The 27,536-nt window shown below is 46.3% G+C and overlaps 1 protein-coding gene across 1 annotated transcript; it reads left to right on the forward strand.

The window, feature by feature from the left end:
• On the forward strand, nucleotides 1-27,536 carry LOC122369461 (SPARC-like; the record flags this gene model as incomplete). The annotated part of the gene is made up of 7 exons (XM_043344235.1): nucleotides 1-150; nucleotides 24,657-24,745; nucleotides 25,398-25,461; nucleotides 25,723-25,869; nucleotides 26,249-26,364; nucleotides 26,763-26,909; nucleotides 27,430-27,536. Coding segments are annotated over exons 2-7 (662 nt in total), but the record flags the coding sequence as incomplete, so codon positions are not given.

Raw genomic sequence — 27,536 nt, forward strand, 5'->3', positions numbered from 1 at the left:
GTCTCAATGAACTAGCCCAGCTGGGCCGACGGCCGATCTCAGCTCAGCCACGATTGACATACCTCGAGAGAGGCGGGCCGGAAGGAGGGAGCACTGCCAGCAGTCGGACCCCCTGCCTGACCCGACTGGAGGACTTGGAGACAAATTAAGGTGAGTTTAGGGTGATAATGTCCTGAACAAGATGAAGGGTGTGACATATTTGTCTGTACCTACCTATTGCACCCGATTGCTTAGTTATTGTATTACTTTATTGTGGTAGGAACCTTTGCTGTGGATTGAGATGCATACAATGTTCTTGTATGCAGAGACGGTAAGAAATGCAGTCACCAAAAAATGTCGCCACTGGTCGAGAGCTGGTCGAGGGACTAAATAACATTTCATTCGAGCCTGAACCGGTTCACTGAATTGAACCGGGGCCATTGGCCGCTGGTTCGGACTAAAACGACTTCCGGAATCCGGATCCAGGACTCATAACTCATGATCTGTTGATGAGACTTGACAAACTCTTTTATAAACCGTCTTTTACACATTTTATCAATGGCCCATAACAGTGAATGATTAAAGGCAATGGCTTAAAAGAGACGGTAAATCGACCCATGTCGATATCCGCAATGCTTCTGTCTGGGACTTCCACTAAGCACGCAAAGTGTTAGCTACTTTGTTCATGAACTCTCTCTCTCTCTCTCTCTCTCTCTCTCTCTCTCTCTCTCTCTCTCTCTCTCTCTCTCTCTCTCTCTCTCTCTCTCTCTCTCTCTCTCTCTCTCTCCCTCCCCCCTCTCTCTCTCTCTCTCTCTCTCTCCCTCCCCCCCCTCTCTCTCTCTCTCTCCCTCTCTCTCTCTCCCTTTCTCTTTCTCTTTCTTTTTCTCTAAATAAAAATCTATAAATAATAAACTTCTCTTTCTCTTTCTCTTTCTCTCTCTTTCTCTCTCTCTCTCTCTCTCTCTCTCTCTCTCTCTCTCTCTCTCTCTCTCTCTCTCTCTCTCTCTCTCTCTTTCTCACTGACTCCCTCTCTCTCACTCTCTCTCTTTCTTCTCACTGACTTCCTCTCTCTCTTTCCCTCTCCCTCTCTTTCTCCCTCTCTCTTTCTTTCCTCTCTCCCTCCCCATACCATAGTCTGGACTTCTGGAGTCCATTCATCTTGTTTTCCTTACAGTGAGCTGATTGCCTTTGCAGAGCTAGCGGGGAGGGGAAGGATGGGGGGGGACACTGCTGGAAGCTGCAGACTAGGTCAATAAATACAGCGCGGCGTTTGTTGAACCACCGTGCGTTTTAGGACTAAATCATGTGACTAGAGCTTTGGAACTGGAGCTTTTGTTTGTGCCCGTTTGACCTAGATACTTATGCACCTGAATATGTTTATATTTGTAACTTTCGGACACAAATGTTGGCAGCCTCATGGAGGTCATTAAACTACATAAAAATTAAAAAATGGGATACACTTCCAAGAAGATTCGCTTCCGCATTGAAACTTGCACCGATAACATCTCGAATTTGGACATCCAAAAATGTATATCATCATCGGCATCGTACGATGAACTCTATAAATAGATATTCTCGGTATTAGGTCATGTTTTTGCGCTGTGTTGTAATTTGTTTACATTCCAAAAATTACGCACCATTGCCGGCTGCCGGGCCGCATATTCCAGGCTCCCCTCCCCTCCCCACTCTTGCACTAGTTTCTGTGCCATCTCTGACTCCCTGCAGCTGACTCGCACGTCCTGTTTCGTATAAACACCACACACCATCACAACCGCAGAGTTCTGCTGCTGCTGCTGCTGCTGTTGTTGCGTGTATTGCTGCTGCGTGTGCCTATTGCTGCTGCGTGTGCTACTGCTGTTGCTGCGTGTATTGCTGCTGCGTGAGATGCTGCTGATATGCTAGACATGAAGCAAGTGCAATTAGAATTACTTTCTTCATAGTTTGTGCGGCGCCTGTGTCATCTACCATCGCTCTCCCCTACCCCTTCACTAACGTTGGTGTTGTGTTGTTTGTTTTGAAACTCTTTTCTGTTGCATAGAATGAAAATTTAAAATATTTTTTCATTGGAAAGTTTTTTTTTACATTAATTCGGCAGCTGTTTTAGATACACACAGGTTGTCGTAGACTGGAGAATGTAGAACTTTTGTGGTACAACAGGAAAAGCTTGACTTGATAGCATAGGGTAAGGGCGGGTAAGAGTACGCGGGCGATAAGAGTACGCATCAGCTGTTTCGGTTGCTAAGCAACGCGGATTTGTCGAGTTCATGAAGTGACATGAAGCCGCCAGTGCGTGCATGTCACCAACGGAACGTGGGCGTTGAGCGGCGACGCTGTTGAGTTTAAGGCGATGAATATTATTTTCGAGCGTTATGATATTATTATGATATGGTACAATAATTTTGATACTTGGCAGTTGAGATAAGGTACATTTCCGTGATTGTTGTGGGAAACTTGCGAGGTTATGTGGGGAAATACTGTACAGTGCAATATTCTGTTTGCGAAGTTTTGCATAACGTTTCGGGGTTGTTTTGTGCGCGAATTGCATGTACGGTAAGAGGACGCACTGTTCAGGAGGGTAAGAGTACGCAGAATTATACATTAAAGGTAGTGTGCCAGCTTTCCTGGACCATATGGAGTTAATGACCCGGATAAGGAGAACCGGATTTTTAGAACTTATCCATACCTTCAAAACTTATGGAAACGTCTTAAATTCTTCAAATTTTGAGTACCCCAGTGCGAAATTCGCCCCGACGGGTTGTCGGTCGTACCCCAACCACATTTCACACCACTATGAACAATAAATGCACACACTAAAATCGCTATTACCGATAGGCTCATCCAATCAAGTTTCGATAAACCCGTTCATCATCATCTCCTGCGGTTTCGAACACGCCTGTTGGGTGGCTTCTGATGCTCGTCGAGGTCGGAATTTCCAAATACGCGTGGTGCGTCGGGCCGCGCGCTCTGACTTCGGCCAAGAAAAATGCGTCAGCTGATCATTGTCATTTCTGCCACTTGCGTGTGGTGTAATGGGGTCATAACTTAAGAGACGGCTGTTTCATATCAATTATTTTACATAAAATCATATTTCAAACCACAAATTAATGTTCGACAGCCAAATAAGAAACAATACCAATACAGGCTTACAGTTTAAGGCTCGACATTGTGTTGTCTACGATTAGACAGCTGATAACTCATTCCCGTACGTCGTATGGTCGTAACACTATAATGACCTTTGCTTATTGTCACAAGTGCGCCGCATTCGCGATTGTTGCCCGACGCCTGTTTGCAGGTGAGCCCACTACAGTTGTTATACATATCTAAAAACCGATAAACTTTTAGGCGAAAAAGGCACTATTCCAGGCCCATTTTTGATTTTTTTTGCGATATTAGGTAAAAACAGAAGCTTCTTATCCTAGTAAAAATAAAATGGGAAATCTTTCAAAGGTGGCACACTACCTTTAAATCGAATATACAGAAATATAGAATTATTAATCTATCGCTCAATGACGTTTGTTTTGTAGGTATATCATCAATGGAGCACTGTGATGCAGATGCGTACCCGAAATTCTTCCAAATACGAGTTATTCTCCTTTTTGATTGTGCATTTTTTTAAGAAACACACGACATGATTATTTCCTGATTTATAGACTTGAAAGATTTATTTTATGTTTTTCTTTTTGGATACTAGAATTAACTTAAATGCCTTCTGAGTTTGAAGTTAAGCATTTGGACAGTGCAAGCTGCATAGGTGTGTGTTCATATGCTTGCGTACTCCACCCGCCTGGCGTGCGTACTCTTACACACCCCATATGGTAAGAGTACGCAAGTGCAACGATTCAGAAAATGTCAATTTTAGACCACTTCCATTTACGCTGAAGGATCGTTGCCCCATGGGTTGATGGCTAATTCAATGAACTTTAATATTCCCTATTTGCGATTTCTTTCCTTCAAATATTAAACAAATGAGAGCAAGAAATCCACTAAGTGCGTACTCTTATACGACTTCACCCTACATAATATCAAACTGTAGAAGCAGAAAGGTATAACATTTACTGTGTAGCACTCATTTGCTCACCGCCCATTGCCTTTGGCTTTGCATGTGGCGTTGAACGTGACTCCTGCCTTGTGTGTTTTGTGTTGTTAGTATTGCCGGTCGGGACAGGAAGTCGTGGGGCCGAGGATCGGTTGCCAGATCGTGTTGCCAGACCAAACAGTCGATCTGGCAGCTGACTCCGTGGTTAAGGGTGACTCATGTGAGTCATACTTGAGTCTCTCTCAGTCACATCCAACCAGCTGTCACAAAATTATATCTATAAAGCCTTAAAAAGTATGACTGAGACCTGTTTATTTCCCCACAGTCACATTTTGTCCTTCGAATGATTAAAGGGATTATCAGGGTTTAAAAATTGAAAGGAATCGGCATAAATTTCCAATCAATGAACTCCCCAGACTCTGCCGATTCTAAATATATGCATAAAATGTAAATCGGTACCAAAATTTGCGAGATATAGCCGTTTCAAAATTACCAAAATTGTACTTACTCACGCAAAACAAGTACTTGGGCGGCCAAGTTGGCCCATCACTAAAATGTAAACAAAGAGCAGCCTTGGGAAATTTCGCCAAGGCCGCCGCAACGCACTGTCGATTTCCACAAGACGGGCCTTGTCTGTTTTGTTTTTGTCTGTTGTTTTTAGGGCCTTGCAACAAGATTTCAGTGCTTGGCATTGAATTTGGATATGAACAAATTGAAGATTTGCTTTTCAATAAGACAGCAAGAGTTATCAACATTGCCAAAGTTATTATTTTGATTTGGGTGTGATTTGAATAGCTTGAGCTTGTTTGCTGATCATCAAATCTTGATTAATATCATTTAAATGTCAACAATTTTCAAGGGTAAATTTGAGTGTTTTATTTCAATAAATTGAAATGTAAGTGCATCAGGCACAAGAGCTAAGTTTCAATCTGATTATTTTGTCAAGAGTGGTCAATCTAATGTAACGTCTTGCGAGAAAGCTTACCTAAGTGACTGAAGAAAGCGCTACCTACAGTTTTTCAAGATCTATGTTGATCTGTTTTTTCGAACAACAGGTTGTACAACATGATGTTGTGACATGACCTCTGTGTCCTGTACGTCTCCCCTGCTGCTGCAGCAGAGCCCCGGCTTCAACTATAGTTTGTTATGGGTGGGCTCTCCGTGAACGTCTTGGTGCGTTTCTACATATTGCTGCTGTGAAAGGACGGTACATGAAAAAATATGTAACTTGTATGTTTTTTATTGCCCTGGTACCTACTTAATGTATATTTTTGTTGTTTATGAGTGATAAATGAATATATTTTGAGGAAAATTGAGGCATTTCAGTTTTAGTTTGTGGAACAGAACAGAAGAAGCTGCTGAGTGCGGATCATGCTTCAATTGAGAGAATCATCCTCAGTTATCTACATATAGGCATGCTTTGTAAGCTCCTTGCATTTTGCCAGCTTCTACTTGCTAGTCAAAGTTGTAAGAAGGGTTAGGGAGAACAATTGGTACACATGCCACCATGTGCAATCACCAAACGAATGAACGTGAGGGCCAAGTCCTTCACACAGCATGGATGCTTATAGGTACTGCACTAATGTATAATGTTCATTATGTTCATATTAGCAACTCACCCAGGCAGCCTGCCTTGTGGTATTTCTGAGTTTAAGATTTTGTAAGACTCACACTAATCATAAGGTAAATTATATTGATATGTATGGATGAACAATGTGCAAAGGGGTCGCACGTGCCTGCTCAGTGCTCAGCCATGGATGCACGTGCCTTCTCAACAATGGGCGTGCTTGCAGACATCTCCATGGACGAACAATGTGCAAAGGGGGGGGGGGGGCGTGCCTCCGCGGCCGCCTGTTGGCTCAGCCGCTGCTGCTGCTTGGCGCCGCTGCTGAGCGCTGCCGGAGACGCCGCTCGCTGCCGGAGCTGCCGGAACAGTCACCGGAGCTGCCGCCCGCTGCCGGAGCTGCGGGAGCCGGGCCCGCCGCTCATCTGTCAGGACCGCCGACGGCAGCACGCCCGTCTGTCAGGGTCTGTCAGTGCCGGCAGTGGACGCGCGCGGGTGCGGGCCGGGTACGGACGCGCGCGGGTGCGCGCCAGGTACGGGTGCGCGCCGGCTATGGACGCGCGCGCGCTTGCGTGCCGACGATGGGCGCGCGCGCGTGTATGCCGACCATGGCTGCCGCCCGCTGCCGGAGCTGCGGGAGCCGGGCCCGCCGCTCATCTGTCAGGACCGCCGACGGCAGCACGCCCGTCTGTCAGGGTCTGTCAGTGCCGGCAGTGGACGCGCGCGGGTGCGGGCCGGGTACGGACGCGCGCGGGTGCGCGCCGGTACGTGCCGGGTACGAACTCGCTTGGGTGCGCCCCGGCTGTGGACGCGCGCGGGTGCGCGCCGGGTACGGACGCGGCGTGCTCGCCGGGTAAGGACGCGGCGCGCGCTTGCGTGCCGACGATGGGCGCGCGCGCGTGCATGCCGGCCATGGCCGCGCGTGTGCGCCCCAGCCATGGACGCGCGCTAATGCGCGCCGGCGATGGGCACGCACGTGCCTGCTCGGCAATGGATGAGCGACGAGCGTGCCTTCTCGGAAATGAGTATACATGCAGACATTTCATGGATGAACGCTTTCAATATGTTCAATGTGTTGAGACGGATCTGAGTAAACTGGAGAGAAACTAGGATAGTTTTAGTCCTGCTCAACTAGTTCTGCCAATAAGTACAAACACCACCTTGCTGCCAATTGCTTACCAAATACCGCATCTGTTGTACCCTTGCATGATGCATATGTACATACAGAAAAAAAATACAGGGTGGACCAAAAAGGATGGAAACATTCTGAACTCGCATACAATATGTGTTATTGCATGCGGGTGACTGAAAATGATACCAAACGAGAGTACATTTCGTGGAAATTCATAATGACATCTCTCTCATCTGCTTTCTCTCGTTTTCAGTCTCCCACAGCAAATGTTCGAAGAGGCCACTTTTGCGAGACAGGCAAAGAGCGGCCCGCCTGGCTGCTGACGCGATAGCCCGATGACACATGTCCGCTGGTTTGGCTCGCACAGCCTTGGTGATCACTCTCTTCAGGTAACAGATGCCTTTAGAACCTTCCTTGTAGACCTGGCCTTGAGATGACCCCACAGGAAAAAATCCATCGGGGTCAGGTCAGGTGATCAGACAGGCCAGTTCCGACAGGCACTGCGGGATATCAGCCGGTCGCCAAAGTGGTTCTTGCTCCACTTGAGCGTTGTTTCGCGATGTGAGGAGGCGCACCGTCTGGCTGGAATCACATGAGGTCCATGAGACTGCCATACTTCGTTTGGGCTCACTTCGACAACTTCTTTAGCGTCGCTTGGTAGCGCTTTTGGTCGTCAGCCACGGTGTTGTCGCTCCCATCCTCGAACCGAAGTGGAACTGGCCTGTCTGTCTTTTTCATCTGACCAATGGATTCTTTTCCTGCGGAGTCATCTCAAGGGCCAGGTCTACAAGGAAGGTTATGTAGGCCTCTGTTATCTGAAGAGTGCGATCACCAAGGCTGTGCGAGTCATACCAGAGGACATGTGTCATCGGGCTATCGCGTCAGCCGGCAGGCGGGCCGCTCTTTGCCTGTCTCGCAAAAGTGGCCTCTTCGAACATTTGCTGTGGGATACTGAAAACGAGAGAAAGCAGATGAGAGGGATGTCATTATGAATTTCCACGACATGTACTCTCGTTTGGTATCATTTTCAGTCACCTGCATGCAATAACACATATTCTATGCGAGTTCAAAATGTTTCCATCCTTTTTGGTCCACCCTGTACAGTCTGTTGAAATCTGAAAACATACACTGCTGAGCACTGTGGATGAATCTGTATGAACCCTGTGGCTCAGCGAAACCTTCTGGCCCAGGTTATAATTGACAGTGAATTAGGAATCAATCCTTGCGAAGAGAAAATAGATCATTGTGCTTTAGATGAGCATAATGAAGAAGCGTTCCTGAAGTTGAGTTAGTGACTTTCCATCATCCATGCCAGATGGCCAAAACACACCATTTCAATACTGTCCCAAAAATATATTTCAAAACACTTATTGCATGGCTATATGCACCAGCTTACTCAGTCACCACACTCAAACCAAGGCCATATAAGGGTAGTAGTATAGCAGGCGTCACACTTGTTTTTTTGCAACCATGAACGAACGAAGAGAGGCGCTGTAGGTTAGGTTTGGTTTGGTAAGGTTTGGTGAGAAAGCATCTCTGGGTATAGCGCATCTCCTTGGTTGCAAAAAGAAGTGTGACGCCTGCTTTATGACTACCCATATAAGTAGACTCAAACACAGTCTACTGATACAAACATCACTGGTCTCAAGTCTGCGCTCAATGCACCAGATGTACACTACTCACAATACGTCAGGACTCAACGTCAGCCACCAATTTTCTACATCAAAATTCACATCAGGTTCTCAAAGTAACAATGTATGTGCCACTTCTGTACTTTGTGCTACAAACATAGAATAAATGATATCAGTCAGCAATGCATTGCTCATTGTCAGCCAAAGTCTGCAAAGTCAGTCCGCAGGCTTTGCAAGTAAGTGCAAAGTCTGCGGAGATCAGTTGCTTTACACACCACCAATATCATGCTGCAATGTGCTCAAAACATGCCTATACACCAACAACAAAGCACAACCATGAAGCACCACTGATAACACTTAACCTCAAAGCACACAACATGATAATTTATTTATTTTGAGTACCTACAGAAACAGAATGTCTCAAGGCCACTCGTGCTCACTCCGAAATCTGCCAGTCGCTCAGCCTTGAACATTGACATTATTTCATCTGAAATCTATTTTCTTCACTTGATCAAAGTTGATCTGCGTCATACATCTTACAACGGATGTCTCGAATTATTGGTAACGTTCAGCACTTAGCATTAAAAATGATAGGTAACTTTGATTCAACACTAGTTCCATCCAAGCTTCTTCATTGCTTGAGCTTTATCACTTTCAAGTTTAATTACTTGAACTAAGACATTCTTGAATTACACTCGGGATGAGCTTAGTTTGAACGCACACAACACAATTTTTTTAATTTGAATTATTTTGATAACCCACAGGATATCTAGAATGAGAAGCTGAGAAGAATGAGAAGAAGGTTGTGTTCGTTGTGTTACGGACCTATGCTATATTTCCCTATTTTGTCTTGGGAAAATATAATGGAGGCGTATTTACAAATTGCAACCGAGCTCCGCCGTAGGGTATTTTATATCCGCCGTAGTGTATTTCAGTTGGGGTATTTTCTACCATACATCTGCCTGAGCTTGGGGTAATTACAATTTGTCGGCGACGTTAAAAAATGATGCACCTTTTTTCGCAGTATAGGTTATCGCATGTGCATATTTGTCTTTTTGGTTGCGCTTTTCCCTCGCCCGTATAGGGGGAGGCGTTGAGCGGACCCCATCGGTTTTTCGTGAGTAACTCGCGTAAAAACCGTCCGATCGCGACGAAACTTTCAATACTCCCGATTTTATCAATTTTACTCCTGCCCTGAAAATTTCATGACCCTGACCCAAATGACCTTTGACCTGTGACCTATTTCTCGAGGCCATGTTTGGCCCGAATCGCGATTCGGCGTATGTCGGCTCGCATTAGCCGCGCGTTTGCAGTCTTTACGTGGTTTCAAGCGTTGAAATATGTGATATGATGCTGGTCCCATGCATTAGGGTGGGTGTCACATGAAGGTCAGGTCAGCTCAATGACCTTTGATGACCTCGGTTCACTTTTTCGAGTTTAACATGTTTCTAGGCTAGTTTTTGGAGCTGATTTCGAATTTAGCAACCACTTGAACATTACAGAGGGTGTAACGAAATTATCCGGACATCTTTCTTCCCGCTGTAATTAAAAAGCAAAACATTCTGGTACTTTTATTTTGACTGAGCATGTAGCCACCTTTCATAAAAACACAGTGGCGAATGTTTTGGAGCATTTCAGCCAATGTATTCTCCAGCACACTGGCTTTGATGCGGACCAACGCCGTCTAAACCTGTGGCAGCGGTTGGGCGGTGCTTGTGGCGGGCGTCTCTTCAGTCACCTAAGCCGTAATCGCCACGCCATATGTGGAAGGCTTTTGGTGTCAATACATATACATACTGAACAAGAGCCCACAGGTTTGCGATTGAATTGGGATCGCGACTTTTTCCAAGTCATAAGCGTTAGCCCAGAATGATTGAAGGTTCTATCGGCATCACTTCCCGTTCTTTTAGGGACTTTTAAGTAGCGCGCCGTCCCGCATGAAGACAGCGTGGCTTGAATCAGGCATCAGTGCGCGTTCAGAAACCGAGCCCTCAGGCGCTCAACCAGACGGTATAGGAGGGCCTCCTATACCGTCTGGTTGAGCGCCTCCGACTATTCATTGGCCAGTATGTTTCTCCGGTAATACTTGACGTTGATGGCGGTATTTTGTGACACTATGTTCTATTGGAGGATCGCTAGGCAGCTGAACATGCTCCAGTTCTGGATGTTGTCCGGATGTTTGACGGCGGCGAAGGCCAGCAAGTTCGAGCGGCTGACCGCCCATACATGGCCGATTTGACGGTTCAAAGGATAATACAGCTCGAACGGCTACCCATCCAACCAGACCACCTCACCCTTATCATTCTTCAACCAGTGGACGCGATCTGGCGTGAGGCGAAAGGTGGCGAACTGGTTGCTTTCCCGTCAGTTTTGTTGTCTTTTTCAGTTTGAAGGGCACTAGAACCAAGTTAAAGGGCGGGTAGCGGTAAACCATGATATGGGATCTCTTATTATCTGACTTGGTAGGAATTCGAGTCAATTTGCGGATTGATTGGTGCCGTTTCCTTGCCGCTATCTTGATGACTCTCCTCACCACTTGACAAAGGGCGGCTTTTGTGGTCGCGACTGGGCTGAGTCTGCCACCGAAGTCCCAGATTATTACACCTCAGGCAGATGTGCAATTGGCTGCTGCTGATGTCCAGCTGCTGGCAGACCAGCTTCTGGCTCATGACGCCGTGGATGCCGCCATGCGATTTTACCACGAAAGGAGAGATTGTATCACTTTCTCGCAACTGCCTTGGACGAAAACTACCATGTGAACCCGTCTGTGAATTGACTCCTACTCAGAGCAACAGTCACATGACAAGGTCAGGTCACTGCTGAGTTGAAAACCGATAGCAGAGGCACGTATTCATCCAATATTCCCACTTCTAACATCAGAAAGGATTAGGAAATTGTGCAAACAGATATGGCGAAAAAATAGATGTCCGGATAATTTCGTTACACCCTGTACTGAAGTAGTTTTAGTGCCTTCGTAACATGTTACGAAGCTGTCAGAAAAAAAACGTTCTGCCCCTCCAACTTTTGCTTATTTGTAGAACTTCGTTGCTTAGCAAACCACTATGTTGTTCGCATTGAGGAGCTTTGAAATGTCTGTGTAATTCAAAATGTTAGTTCTGTAATTAAAAGAATTGATTCAGTGTTGCACATAATCTAACTTAACAACCGAGCATTGCAGGTTTGACAGCTTTTTGCCCCACCAGCACCACCTTCGCTGGAAAAGCTCCACCCTTGCCTATCCCGCGAGTTGCTGGGGGGGGGGGGGCGTTAAACGCCCCCACTTTTTTCGCCGGGCCATAGCATAAAAACGGCGGGCCGCAGGCGCGCCAAATTTTGGGTACCTGTAGGGAATTGATTGAAGTTTATTGTGACAAAGTTTTAAAAAAATCAGTCGGAAAATTTTTGAGATATCGAGGTTTTAGTAACGTCATGATTTCTGAGTTTTCGACCAAAAACGGCATATGTTCAAAAAATCATATTAAATCACAGAACAGACATACAGACATGCCGTAAACGCCATTAGACTGCCAATACCATGATCAATCAAATGGCTATCTTCGATTATTGATTATCGTTCCGCATTTTCCATAATCTTGAACTGAATCTTGGCAATTTTTCGTGACTACTTCACGACCATGATACATGCATTTCTTAAATTGAACTTTTTGAGCCAAACACGTACACATATGGTAAAATGAATGTCACCATCGTGTTCTACGCCCCAAATTACCTATAAAACATGTGTCACAGGCTGCGAATATCAGTTTTGATTTTCGGGGATATGTGGCATGTGCCTACCCGGTTGACCTGACCTTGACCCTGACCTATGCTTGACTGACCCCTACATGGAGCTGACACTCTTGTAGGCCTTATATGATGGATTGTGCACCGTTTGGACAGAGTTTATGACGAGAGGCGCCCATTGCGAAGTCCTGAAGTCCATGCTACTGAAAGCCCGATTTCAGGTGTTTGACCTGACCTTGACCCGACCTGTGACCTCAAAATTCAACTTTAAAGTACTCATCTGAAGCGTCTCGTCGCGCTCTTTCGTTTGCCGCCTCGTGCGTTTCGCTGTGCCTATTGGTTCACGAGTTATCGGCTGGGGGCGTTTAACGCCCCCCCCCCCCCAGCAAACGGTGGGTGGCGAAATACCCCAGCAACTGCCGGGCTATGGGGCAAAACATAAGGGACAAAAACAAAACAAGACAGATAAAAACAACACAAAATGAACTCATTGCCTAATGAAGTTCAGTCTGGAGCAAAAACATAGGTAGTAGGCATCTATGTCAAATTAGAATGAAAGATTAAAATCAACTTGACCAGGTCTTACGGTCTGACCTGATCCTGACTGCCTTACTTCACCTAACCCCAATTCAACCTAACCTACCACAACACCTGCAGAGGTACCTTCCTGGAAAATCACGCCCAGGGAGGTGTCCAACTTATTGGAATATTACCATGATTGCTTGTCAAAATGTGTGTCATCATGCTCTTGTTTGACAAGTGATGTATAATAAATGTGACATTCAAAAATGACCTCCTGACTGTTGAGTGATTAGAATCTTCAAATAATCAGGGTACAATGCTGTGCATCATAGTGCACACTAGTCACTGTTGTTTTTGTGTAGGCCCTCTGCGCATTATTGTGTACACTGCCATGTGCACCTTAAGGAAAAAAAGTGACTAGTGGTGCATAAAAAAGGTTGTGCAATTGTGAAGTTCATGCCCTTGGTCTTGCTGGAGCCAAATGCCTATAGCTATAGCAGGATCAGTGAGGGTTGTAGACATGCTACCAGCTACATACACTGTGAATTGAAGATATTGGCACAAAGTTCACCCATAGGTAATTACTATGCTTAACACCTAATGTAAGAAGCAACATAAATGCCCAGATGATACAGCAACAGCTCTCTGGTCAACATCACACAAATTTATTGACATACTTTGCAGGTACATATTTACATTCATAGCAAATACTTTCGATTTGATTCAATAACTAGGTGCTAGTAAGCTTGCATTTTTGTAGGTACAACAATGAACATATATTTAATCATAAAAAAACTTTCTCGTGGCATTAATCACATACCTTTTTACCGAACAAGTACCTATCTACCATGCAATGATTCTAAATTTTTTCCGCAATGTACCTATATCTCAACTGACGCATTGCAATTGAAATACCCTAACAAAACCTAGAACTGTACAAAAGGAGAATGCAATTCTACAAGAACTATGAAGTTCTGAAGTTATTCTCACATGCTGGAATGTTGAAACTCTACTTTTGTCGTCCATTTCCACGTTTCATTGAGCAATCATATAGAACTGTTTTCGCTCTTCAGTCATAAGCTTTTGCACAAATCTTGAATTTTTACACATCATCTTGAACCATGCTCCAGTCTTTCCCACAAGGTAGGTACTATGGAACATCAAAGCAATTTTGATTTGTTGCAACAGCTTCAGATCATGATAGGCTTGAAGTTTGTTACACCATTTGCCAGACAAACCTCTAGAAAATGTGTATCAATTCCCAAACTAAGCAATTGATTATATCAGTATTTGCGGTTTCCACACAATGTTTCATAATATTATTCGATTTTTATATCAAGAAACCCAAATAATCCACAAATTGTTATTGAAACACTCCCACTTCAAGAGTTCTCAGCAATAACAATACAAGTTCAGAAGCAAATAAACATTGCGCCAGATTTCGTATGAAACGCGCCATCATCCTGAAGTTTCTACCACAGACGGTAGTTCAACTTGAGTTCAACCGCAGCCGTAGTGCGAAAACCCCTGCCCACCTTACCCCACGGCGGAGCTCGGTTGCAATTTGTAAATACGCATAATGGAGCATGTAATCCATTATATTTTCCCTAGATCCATTATATTTTCCCTAGATCCATTATATTTTCCCTAGAAATATTTAGAAAAGTCTCCGCTAGTGTAAACCCTATGGGCGTTTAGAGATGGACCACCAAGTACTCGCAAGTTTACGCGGCTGGCAGCCGCGAAAACTTTGGAGGCCCACCATTGGAAAATTAGGCAATTTTGAGACGAATGACTTTGGATTGGGGCTTCAGTCACCTTCTTCTACACGTTTCACTGAGTAAGTCCGAAATTTTGGAAAAAAACCCTGATAATACCTTTAAAACAACTTTTTCGCATTTATATTCAATTTTATTTGTATAGGCTGCTGCCGTCCCTGATGTTCAGTGTAACCTCCAGTTCACACCCGCAGAACACGACACATGGCCCTTGTCCTCCCCCAATCCCCCCCCCCTCCGCCGTGTTGGCGGTTGGGGCAATCTATCGCTGCCATTCACTGATAGCGCGGTATCACGCCTTGGTAACCGACAGGCCGCAGTCTGGTCCCGCCCTCCCTTCCCCAGTTCTGCAGCTACTCAGCACAGGAGAATATCTGTACTTACACCAATGCATGGGTTTTGAATGGCCACTTTTGTAAATACACGATGTATTATGAGCATTTTTTTGTTTGTGTGATGATTTCCTTTGACCTCGATTCACGTGCGCTGATCCATAGACCACTATATATCTGGACTGTGCACGGATTTTGCCGACTGCTATTAGGGCCCTGCTGGGAAATTCGACGTAGCACGCGGAATTGTGTATTGACGCTCTAGTAAGCCCATTTAAATGAAAGTAACTTCTTAAATGTGATGTATATTTTAATAAATGTATAATTTATAGCATGATTTTTAACACGATAAATAAATAAAAGCACTTATAGATAGGTATATCACACTGTATTAAGTTCAAAGCATCAATAGACAGGAACAATCCGTGATCGGTCGTTTTTGACAAGAGACAGTCTAATGACATATTGGACACACTGCAGATTAATTTGCCTGTCTAAATCAGATACGCACCCGGCTCAATGCTTTGAAAGCCCACACGATCTGCGCCACGGAATTACGAAGATTCCTATGGGTAAATAACAAAGCTGCCGGTGCTGCGTTTTTAGCGAGACCGTCCGAGGTGACCTGCTGGGCCACAACTGTTCCCTGCTTCCACTGAGGCCGATTTCATGCTCAGCATAGGGACAGACGGGTTCTGTCATCTGTCCCTCTCGAGAGAAGGGGACTTTTGAACACCGTTGTCAGTGACGGTGGCCGCATTTTGCAGCGGGTGATGGCGATCGAGATTCGAGATTTAGACGGAGTCACGAGATCTCGGTTCACTGGACACTGCAGCAGAGCTTCGCACTTAGGAATGCACTTTCTTATAGTTCTTGTGCTACATTTGCCTTTAGTTACTATTCGAATTGTAAATCCACATCTGAAATTCTCAGCCATGTAGGTATCTTACACATCGACGAATAGGATCGTAGACCGTAGTTATTGATTGCATAGACAAACTGATGCCAGGAATGTTGCATTGTGTTTACGTCCTGCGGCTCAACCTTTCTCATTTTCATGAAGCTTTCTTATTTCATGAAGCTCTGTTCGCGCATCGCTGGTGTTGAGTGACGGTATACTGTCCATATTGACTCCATGAATTGCAATGTTTGTTTTTCGCTCAACTATACACATCAATGTGTTGAAGGAATGCAGGTCGTAGCGTTGTAACTTGAGGTGCTTCTCGACAGTGTGACTCCCTCAGCGAGCAATGTGAAGAAAGTTATCGTTTTCTTTTACAATGGTAGTCGCGCTGTCTTGAAACACACGTTTGAAGCTATACGTGTGCCGAAGAGAGAGCGACTTGGCAGCTGTTACCAGAGCAGGACCCATTGCTTGCATGCAGGAGCGGAACACAGATTGCTGATGTGGGCACGCCAGCTCTCCGCAAGCCATAACATATGTGACCATCACTTGACCAAATTGCAAGACTTTAGCTAGTTTTGGGCTTCACTTGTGACTGATATTATAGGAGCCGCCAGTCTGGAAACGGATCCGCCACCTCTCCTTACAGTTGTCTTCTGCTCAATTTTTCGGTCTCGGCCAGCGTCACAGCATGTAATAAAACTCACAGGGAGCCCAGTGGTCAGAATTCCAAGACATTTTCAGCTTTAGGGCATATAGAAATTGACTTCATATTGATGCCTTAGCCAAAAACCGGAAAACTGACATTGTTGCATGCACTGTCTTGGCTCTTTGAATATGCTCACTCCCTGTTCTGTTCATAGGATATTCTGAAGTGATTATCACTAGCGGCACATTTTACTGTATTTCAGTGGCATGTATGCATTAAAAGGTTTCATTTTATTTAAAGACAAAAGAGAACTATCCCGCATGTCAATGATAAACAACAAACAACAATAATCTTGCAAAAATCTTCGCTACATGTCTGTGAAAATTTGCTAATTCTCGTGAAAATTAGCTGGGAACCATCATCCACACCATGTTAAATCATGGAAGAAATGGGCAGAAAATGCCCTTCTTTTTTTCGATGATTGCGCTAATATGATATATTTTTTGCTCAATGTAAGATATAACTCAGATTACAAATTGACTAGTGGTGATGTTTCCCAAAGCACATCATCATATGGCGAATAAGTTGGCTGTGACGACCTTCGAAAGTTAGGGCCCTAATGGCAGGGCCCTAATTTCCGTGCACAGTCCAGATATATAGTGGTCTATGGCTGATCTTATCGGTCACCCATGCGTACGCTGCCACCCGCAATTACTTCTCTTACTGCGGGAAATCACGACCTGGCTATCTTGTCAAAGACGCAGGGCAGGGGTGCTTTCGACGGCGAATATTGGAAAGGACATAAAGTTGGCCAGCTGAAAGGCATGAATGAGTGTCACACATGCTTTATATATGCCACTTGTATGCTTAATTATGAATTGATTACTACTTTTGTATGCGTCATCGCCCATGGGCTACCGCTAGCAGAAAAAATATGAGATTAGTTGTCTCAAACCACTGCCAATTTCCTTGACATACTTCGTGTTATACACTTCGGGAAAGCAGTGGTATTTGTCTTGTAAATTTTAATTCAAATAGCCGCATCCACGTTTTCTATGAAATAATCTTTGCTCTAGAAGTTGGTTACATCGTCTTTTTGACCAGTAACCAGACATAGACCGGTTTAACCCTCGCACGACCAGGCCATTTCTCATAACACGAACGACCAGGGGGGGGGGGGTTGTTACGACCCCCCCTGGCGTTTCGAAACGGAAGGTCGTAGAGCTTAGCGGAAAAAACCAACGGATTGCTCTCAACGAGATCTCGCGATTGGTGGTATATTTTTTGGTCCTAGGTCAACATTTGACCTACTTATGACCGGTCAAAGGTCAAATTTTCCGAAAAAATCAAACTTTTTCAACTTTCCGCGGCGATTGCGGCAAAACGGTGGGAGATATCGACTTGAAACCTTCACTATCGTGTTCCTTGATCAATTCTCTATCGTTTGGTATGTATTTCGTTTCCCTAGCTCTAAAAATGGCGCGTTGGGAGCGCCGGAAGTCGGCAAGGTCACAGTCGGCGGCAGAAATTCGAAAAATCAAAATTTAAATTTTTGAAATCTGATTGTATTTTTGGATTTGGGAGGTCCATTTGCTCCCTATAGAAGCTAATATTGCTGCATATTCCCATTGAGGTGACAAGAATTAGCAAAATAGTGGTTCGGGCGCTTTTCAAAAATAGTACCGGACGCTGTTCCTCTTGTGACGTCATAGCTCCGTGACCTGACCTGACCCGGTCAATTTTCTTGCACCACACGATAGCCAATGCTTGCCCCAACATGCATGGGAAGTTTCATCATGATCCATCAAACAATGTGGGTATCACCGGCAGAAAACCTAGGGATTCGGCGCACACGTTTGGTAACTGTCGGCCGGAGGCTGTACGTACCTCTTATGACGTCATAACTCCGTGACCTGACATGACCCGATCAATTTATTTTCGGCAAAAGATGCGCAAAGGCTGCCCCAGAGGGTATTGAAAATTTCAGCCCGCTACGACAAGCCGTTTAGCGTGCACTTCGAAAAAACCTCAGGGGGGGGGGGTTGATACAACCCCCCTAGGCGTTCTAGGGTTAACCTATATTTAATTGAAAGGAGACAATGAAGTATTCGTACAATAACGAACATATCCTCCGAGACCTATCACACATCTAATCACATTTCTCGAGAACAGGTGCGTGGTCTAAGCGTCCCTCGGTTCGCCAGCCCGGCTCCTCCAAGGCGCCTTTTATCGGCTGTCTCACGTACACAGCGACTGTGACGCTATCTTATCAGGGTCGCGTCGCGCGGTAAAATCGCCCCGCGAGGGGGAGGGGTACATGGGGGGGGCAAGTTGGGGCGACGATGTCGTTGGTATTGGGGCTGCTTGATGGTTGGTAGGAGTATGGGCCCTGGCTGTTAACGGCGTGGTCTTACAGCCGATTTTTTTTTTATAGAAAACTTTATACCATCACATTTTATGACGCTTCATTGGAATGAAAAACATTTTTTAATCAAATATGATAAGCGTTGTTTTTGTTTCATGAAATGCATCTATAGATTTTATGGATTTTAGTGGATTTGTTGTATTTGAAAATATATAAGCATGACCTTTCCTCGATATTGAATACAAAAGTGCCGAAAATGTACTTTATTGATAGAAAATGTGTGATATTTCGGCCACTGGCCTTTGTCGAACATATATAATCAAGATTAACAATGTGGGAACAATGTGGGAACAATGTGGGAATCAAAATTAACAATGTTGTTAATCTTGATTATAACTATATGTTCGACAAAGGCCAGTGGCCGAAATATCACATATTTTCTATCAATAAAGTACATTTTTCGGCACTTTTTTATTCAATATCGAGGAAAGGTCATGCTTATATATTTTCAAATAACTATTACAATGTTCCTCGCACAAGCACTTAACTCCATCAATAATTTTGGATTTGTTGTAGATAAGTTTCAGCCAGGAGCGGTATTTTATAACTCGATCAACATTCTTTAACCCGCGCCGTGCTGGGGGGGGGGGGCGTTTTTACGCCCCCCCCCCCTCAGGTTTTTCGCGAATATCTCAAAAACGGCGGCGCGCAGCGCCGCCGTTTTTGGTACACGTGTTCCTACATCATTTCCGCACATGTTGTGAAAATTTCAGACCTAGGCCGTTCAAGGTCAGGTCACCAGGTCACGTCAAGTGACCTTACCTCAGAAAAAGTTCAAAGGCTCGCTATAGCTACACCGACTGAACGATCACTTTGAAACTTTCAGCGATTGATATGAGTAACAGTATGTATAAAATGTATATCTCGGATTTTTGATATCTGTGACCTAAGGTCAGGTCAATTTTGCGACCTCTCCATTATAAGTCAATGGGAGAAAATTGAAATGCGCCTCTTTTGGACGAATATCGTTCAAAACGCTCTCAAACATCGGTTCATAGGTAAACATGACACACTGAATAGGAAAAATGCACCTGTGACCCCTCTGTGTGCCCCTGAGGTCATCTCAGGTCATGAACGGTCGCCAGCAGTTTTTTGGCTATAACTTTTGATAGAGACGTGCTAGAGCGGTGAAAACACGTCAGATGTGTTCAGCTCGACGATACGGATCGACTGATATGCAACATGACCCTTTTCGGTCAGGTCATGACCTTGACCTGAGGTCAAATTTTCAAAATGACCTTTCAAGGTCAACAAATAGTTCATTCGACGCGTCTCGACGAGAGGAACACGATGCTGGCAAAAGTAATGTCATGGCGCTTATGAGTCAAAAGTTATTGACGAAAAAACGTTTTTCGTAAAAACGGCTATTTTTGGAGTTTTTGCCCTCTGGAGGCTAAACCGTTGACCTGAGGTCAAATCTGAGAACATTACTCAGAAAGGTCTGTAAAAGGGCTATCGAATGCGCTTTTCCGCGGCGCTGTAGCTCTATCGGTTCCCGAGATAGCCGTTGGCAGTTTCCAAAATGTTGAAATAGTCAACATTTTACCTTTGGTGACCTCTGGTGACCTGACCTTTGACCTGACCCAAAAAATGACCGAAGTGTTTTCGTCCTTATTTTTGACACTCTTTCGATTGCCGCTTACCGCGTGTCGCTACGTGGCCCAGGAGCCGAGTTAGACGGGGGGGGGGGGCTTGAAAACGCCCCCCCCAGCACTCGGCGGAAAGTTCAGGCCACCAGCACGGCGCGGGTTAAAAATTTCAGCAACAAAAAATAGCTCAGTTAGCTTATTAAAATGTTTTAAACTTTCAAAATTAGTTGTGCAAATAGCGCGTGTGCCAAGCTCAGGCGAATATTGAAAGTAGAGAAGATAGTCCCTAGCCTTAGAATCAAATAGGATTTGCTGATAATCAAATAGGATTTGCTGATAACCTAGAAGCGCAGACCTATGTCTCTCATGGCTCGTCTGTTTAACTATCGATAGCGTACTTGAGCGCACGTGGCCTCAGCCTTCGTCGGACCTGGTTTTATCTCGAGGTGGGCCAAAAATGAAAAAGCGTCAAATACTTCATCGATGTGTCGTTTGATGTCTTGTATTTTTACTTCGTGCTGCGTCAATCATCAGCTTATATTGCAAGAGACTAAAAAGCGTCATTTATATGTATAGTTACTTTTTCTTCATTGTTGTGCACTGGTCCCGGGACTATCATGATATGCACAGTTTCATGGGAGGCAGTAAAAAGTCACTATACGTCCTTTTGACACCCCCTGCCGCACAGTTCACCGACATGGTCACGTACTGAGCACACGGACACGTTCAAACACAGCCATTCTCTGCTAGCAGCACTATACTGAGCTGTTTACTGCTGCCTTCTTGGCTACAAAAACCATCGACCTCACCGCAGTGGGCCGCCTGACAACTGATGCCGCCGCCCCCGCCGCCCCCGCCTCCGTCTCCACCCCCGCCCCCGCCCTCCCCGCCCCCGCCGCGCCGCAGCGCTTCATCTAGTCTGCAACATGACCTCAGCGCCCCCTCCCCTCCCTCCCCTTCCCCTCAGAGGTGACCTCAGCCCTGCAGCTGCGGAGGCTCGACCCCTGCCTCTCCCTCCCCGCCCCTAGCGTCTTAGCTCGTCCCATCCGACCTCCACTGACGGAGCCGGAGCATAAATGTTATATTTTGCCAATAAGTTTGTGGCAGAAAGCTCTTAAAATCAATGTTTGTTGGACTAGACACTCACACATCTGAAGTTTTTCCGTAGTTCATTAGAATCATCTATTTATGCCTCTTTTAGCTCATGTCCCAGCCCAGAACACGAAATAAACGTCCGACATTGCTACAAAGAACGTTACAACGCCCGACAAATGTGCCCGAATGGCTGAGATCCCACTGTCGCTCAGTTGAATGGTTACTGAAGGAGACGCCTGCCAGCTCAGCATACAACAGAGAGCCGGTAGACCACGGCTGATGTTCCGGCGCCGGTGTGGGGTATCGAACCGCATATGGGACTCCCGGATCCCATCGCCCGTGTCAGGATCAAGGATCAGGATCAGGTGATCTTGGTCGGTCATCGGGTGTCGCTGCATTAGGAGTAGGCTTTGGAGAAGACCTTTGGGATGTGACCAAAAACTGCCGGGTAGACATTTTGTATCTTCTAGTACTTTCGTTAGCATTATGACGGCTTTTCTAATTTCTGATTGATGCTACGTGGTCTTATAAGATGATCTAGTTAATCGTTACTTGTACTCTATCTAACTTGTCTTTACATTACATGTTCCCCTGAAAAGTCTACATACAAGTCTAGCGAATGCCCTGTTTACATTCACTCGCAGTCTCAGCAGCAACAAAAGCCGGTGCCGTATATCCTAGTGTCTGCGTCCTGTTTTCCGCTCCACAACGCACCAAACAGTCTACGATGTCTGGCAGACCGCTCGCATATTCCCCGCTGTATGTACAGTGGGTCTATTTAAGATCTCCAGAGCCACCACGTGGCGCTACGGTCGGGGTAGGGCGAGTCCAAATCCCGAGGGAAGTGAGGTCATCGGTCATTGTGGGGGAAGGAGGGAGGGGGAGTGACGCGGTATCACGGCGCATGGGGCGTGCGTAGCGCCGGGAGTGGGCCGCCCAGGGCCGCCCGCCACCGCGCCAAGGCTGAGGGGAGGGGGATGATGGTTGCGGGTGCGTTCACTCCGGTATGGTGGTATCCTGTTCATGTGGAACCGGCAAGGATGCGACTGAAGGGAATCATTATCTCAAACAAACTGGCAAGCCAGAGGCAGCGTCAGTTCCAGCCGAAATGTTGAACAATGATAATTGAAATCTAGGACGTATTCATAGCATGCAACTATTCAGTCAGCTGCATTATGCTTTTCATGATGCATGATGAGGCTTTTCTAAAATGTTATTTGAGTTTGATATTTTTCATTTGGCACGTTCAGTTTTAGTGGGTTTTATCGGGTCGAAAAGAAGCAGAAAAGAAAAAAGGGTTGAAATGGCTCCAGACAAATGACCAATTTTTTTTTTTAATGAAACTTAGCTAAACATTTATTAGCGATAATTTTGACTTTTGGAGAGGATGTTGGGGAAAGATATTGGAGAAAGATGTCATCGTGCTTATCTGTGCTGCAGTAGAAGGAAATGTTTTGGTTCGTGTCTAGATAAAACCAGACCCGGGAGTGGGGCTCGAACTCACAACATCGCATTCAGCTCACAGGTTACCCAACCTCAACGCTACGAGCACCTAGCGGCCTGCGCAGTGCGCAGCTTGCTCAGTGTTTCGGCTAAAGTTCGGCCAGAGTGTCTGACGTCTGTCAATGTCACGAGGCGAAACCCCAAAGTAAATGTCCGTCCCGGTAGCTCGGTCGGTAGAGCGTCGGACTCCATGTGCCATGTGGTGAGAGCGCACGTCCCGGTTGCAAAAGTCCGGGTTCGAAACGCGGCGTGTGCTTGACGTTTTTGAGCGGCTCCTGACGGGTATGGTTGTGGTTGGTGGCAGGCCGCTGCCAGGCGAAGTCAGTGAGTCAAGAAAAAAAAGCTGGCGAACGATGCGATCTTTCTATTGCTTGAATTATATTCGATGAAAATTTCAGGAGACATAATTAATCTTAATCCTTATAGCTACTGGGCGCCCGGGGCATTCGCTAGCATTCCATTGCCAGCTGCATTACCAACGTCACATTTGCATTACTTTGGGTTCACCATAGTTGACAGTAGATGAGCCGGCCACAGCAAACCCATGCCTCATTATACTTTCCTTCCAAGCAGCCAACTGCCAAGCTAACCGGCCGCCCGGCTCACCACCGCGATATGGAACAACGCTGGAGTGCGCCATTTGCCTGCGGCGCCGGGGCAAACAGCCCCCACCGCGCCGGGGCTGTTTGACAGGTCACCCGCACCGTGACCTCGCCACCCCCCCCCCCCCCGCCCACCTCCCCATCGGGCCCAGCTCGGTAGTGACCTCTCCTTGAATATCACATGGACTCGACTAAGGCTCAACGCCATCTAGTTGCGTCTGGAGATCCTTACTAGATCCACTGTACATACACAGTACACACGTGCAGGGAAGCCGCGCGTGGGATGTGGGGAGGTGGGGGTGGGAGGAGGGTGAGGGTGACATCGTTCTGGTTTATTTTCGTGTCCTCTCCGCTGCCCTGAACGCGACTGCAGAGACGGAAGTTGTGTCGTGACTGGCATCTGGGAGAGGGGAGGGAGGGAGAGCGAGAGAGAGAGAGAGAGAGAGAGAGAGAGAGAGAGAGAGAGAGAGAGAGAGAGAGAGAGAGAGAGAGAGAGAGAGAGAGAGAGAGGGAAAGGTGGAGAGATAAAGACGGGGAGGGCGAATGGAGGTTCATAGGCGATAGCGCACACTCACACATCCTGCATGCATAAACTCGGACGCAAAGCGGAGTTGCTACAACCGGAAAATCAACAGAGTGGGACAGAGGACCGGAGGCCAGATGGAGAGAGCAGAGGAGCACGGACCAGCTGGGCCGCTCTGTCCCTGTTTTTGTGCCGCTGTGCCACTGCAGGCCTGGACACCCTCCCCCTCCTCGAGGACACGACTGAAACGGGACGCACGTGCGGTCCGCAAGTGGTCGACATTCGTCACAGGAAGGGCGCTTGGAGTTTTTGTCATTTTGCGCCAGTCGCGCAGCTGCGCGACTGGCGCAGTAGTGTGGTGCGCCTGCGTTATTCGTTTTTCGTTGCCTCGTCCCTTAGGATGAGGCAACAGCGATTAGGAACACAGCGATTTCACTGACACTGTGTGTTTCCTTTAGCTGTAAGGAATGAAGCGCCCGTGTCCTTTCCTATGCTGCTGGTAGTTTGGATGACACTTGACACTGTGACTGACGCTTGTCTGTCTGTTCCAGCTGTAAGGATGAAGCTGCGACTGTGTCTTTTCGTATCGCGGGTCGTTTTAATGACAATGACAATGACATTGACGCTGTGTCTTTCTGTTTGTTTCAGCTATCACGATGAAGCTGCGCCTGTGCCTCCTGCTGCTGCTGGTCGTCCTACTGGTCACGGATCTAGCTGACGCCAAGCGACGCAGAAAGGTGAGAACCGCGATTCTGTAGCGATTTTAGACACCAGACAAAACCTAGATTGGAATTCGTTAGGCTACATAACTGAATATGGAGAAACCTGAAACTCTTTGTCTCTACTCCGCCTAGGTCATTTTGCATCTTCTTGGCTTGATACTCGTTGGTCCATCTCATCGCTTCACAGCTACCTATATCGATCTTTTCGTTCTTCTTTTCTTTACCTTTCACAATGCTCGAACATTAGGTAGTTCGCTAATGTTTTTGACCTTTTATATGCTATGACTAGTTACCGTAGCATCGTTTACAATAGCCGTTTTCACGACGGCCATCTGGTACACATCTGGTGCACATTTGGTGCAGATTAGGTGCAGATTTGGTCAAATTAGGTTCAGTGTGTCTCTTAGTAGCTATCAGCTAGGGTTGCACTAATTGCTTATATGCCTGCTTTAGTGCTTTGTCATATTATCAGGAAATATCATCGATTAAAACACTGACATTAGTGCATAAAATAAATATATTTGTTGTAAAAGATTTTAGGTGCAGATTTGGTCAAATTAGGTGCACTCGCCGGATAGTCCGTCGTGAAAACGGCTAATGTAAATTGCTTACTAGATACTGCAGCTGTAGTGATACCTTCCCTTGTGTTTCTCATCTCCCCAACCAGGGACGGAGGAGGAACAGGAACAAGGCGAAGACAACGACCACCACCACCACCACCGAGGTTCCTGGTAAGTCGAACAACTTCTCATGGGGGCTGTCACTGCATTAGGAGTAGGTACGTTGGAGCAGGCTTGTGGAATATGACCAAAAAATACCGGCAAAACATACGAGTCCACAAAAAGCATACTATCGGGATCCTAATAGCATTCTGCTTATTCTTTGCTAGATTGAATCATAATTCATCTATTATTTAACTCTTCCGTGTTTCCCTTCCCACCGCCTCTGTATGTAGCATCATTTTACTACATTTGTTTCCACTGTCCGAGCAGTTGATGACACCATTGAAGATGAGCTGGATATGATGATGGATGATGATGCCGCCCTTCTGGCGGAGGAAGAGGAGGCAGAGCAAGAGGAAGAGGAGGAGGAGATGACGGGGATTGACGCCATCATCCGACGCAACAATCTCGATCATGGTAACTATCGGTTTGGTAACTATCGCTGTTTGGGTGGATATTATACATGATAGCGCATTTTGGTTTAGTGTCAAATCCATACCATCGATCGATAAAATCATTGGGATATTTTTTGACGGAGAAACACGATATATCATATAGTTATTCAACAATTCTGGTGATTTAGGTTGCAATTTAAGAACGGAAAGCATGGTTTAAGACAGCTGTTTTATACATTTTACCTCCTTCGATAACGAAGGTACGCTTAAAAGCATGGTTGAAGACAGCTGTTTTATGCATTTTACCTCCTTCGATAACGAAGGTATGCTTAACTCGCAGATATGGCATGTGTATTGTGTAACCATTTCCCCCATTTCGATCACCAACGCGTCTTTTTCAGACCCGTGTGAGACCAAGAAGTGCGGCAAGGGCCGCGAGTGTACTCTGAGTGAAGCCGGTGAGCCGGTCTGCACGTGCGCCTCCCAGTGCACGCACGAGACGGACGCCAGGCGTCAGGTGAGGCCGGATGAAAGAGGGACTGCTCGGTCAAATGTGTTATGTAGTGCAGAACAGGACGGTCTTAGAAAGTGTTAGGTACCTATACTTAGAACCTACGCTTTAGATTTGTGTACGTGTTCCACACATTTTTCAAATTTCGCTTCCGTCATTTCACCATCTGAATCGTAGCCTAGTTCTTAGTGTATACAATCGATTTTGTTTTTTGTTTGTATGCGAAGAATTCGGAGAATTTCATGGTTTGAACGCAACGGAACGGAAGAAAAGTGAGCATCTGCTCTTGATAGTTCCTTGACTCAACAGTGTATTAATCGGAAATCATGTTCACTTAGGCGCGCCTAATGCATACCTCGTGAATGATCCACCAATCAGGGGCTGCCATTCTCGTCCGTCGGCAGGTGTGCACCAATCACAACGAGACGTGGAACAGCGACTGTGCAGTGTACAAGCAGCGCTGCGAATGTACGGACGAGCTGGACGGCTGCCAGGATCCCAAGAACACGCACCTGCACGTGGAGTACTACGGACAGTGCCGCGATATGGGGGTAAGAACCGCCATCGGTCTCAGTAGGGACGGGATATGGGGGTGAGAACAGCCACTGGTTTCAGTAGGGAACGGGATATGGGGAGTGAGAACTGCCACTGGTCTCGGTGCGGATAGTGCCACGATATGGGGTGAGAACCTCCACTGGTCTCAGTGTACAGTGCCGCCATATGGGGGTAAGAACAACCACTGGTCCCAGTAGGAACGGGATATGGGGAGTGAGAACCGCCACTGGTCTCAGTACGGACAGTGTCGCGATATGGGGGTAAGAACCGCCATCGGTCTCAATAGGGACGGGATATGGGGGTGAGAACCGCCACTGGTCTCAGTACGGACAGTGCCGCGATATGGGGCGATAACTGCCATCGGTCGCAGTGGGGGACGGGATGTGGAGATGAGAACTGCCACTGGTCTCAGTATTCGGACAGTGCCGCGATATGGGGGACTAGAAGATTCCGGCCAAACCACGACGTAACACTCATTAGAAGTTGGCCAACTCCAGTTGTCCTCCATTGCCGCAGGAGTGCTCTGAGGAGGAGATGGCAGACTTCCCACGCAGGATGAGGGAGTGGCTGTTCAACGTCATGAAGGACCTGGCCAATCGCGAGCAGCTCAGTCCCCTCTACAG

Source organism: Amphibalanus amphitrite, unplaced genomic scaffold (genome assembly GCF_019059575.1).
Source record: "Amphibalanus amphitrite isolate SeventyFive unplaced genomic scaffold, NRLGWU_Aamphi_draft 001037F_arrow, whole genome shotgun sequence".
In the NCBI taxonomy this organism is placed as follows: domain Eukaryota; kingdom Metazoa; phylum Arthropoda; class Thecostraca; order Balanomorpha; family Balanidae; genus Amphibalanus; species Amphibalanus amphitrite.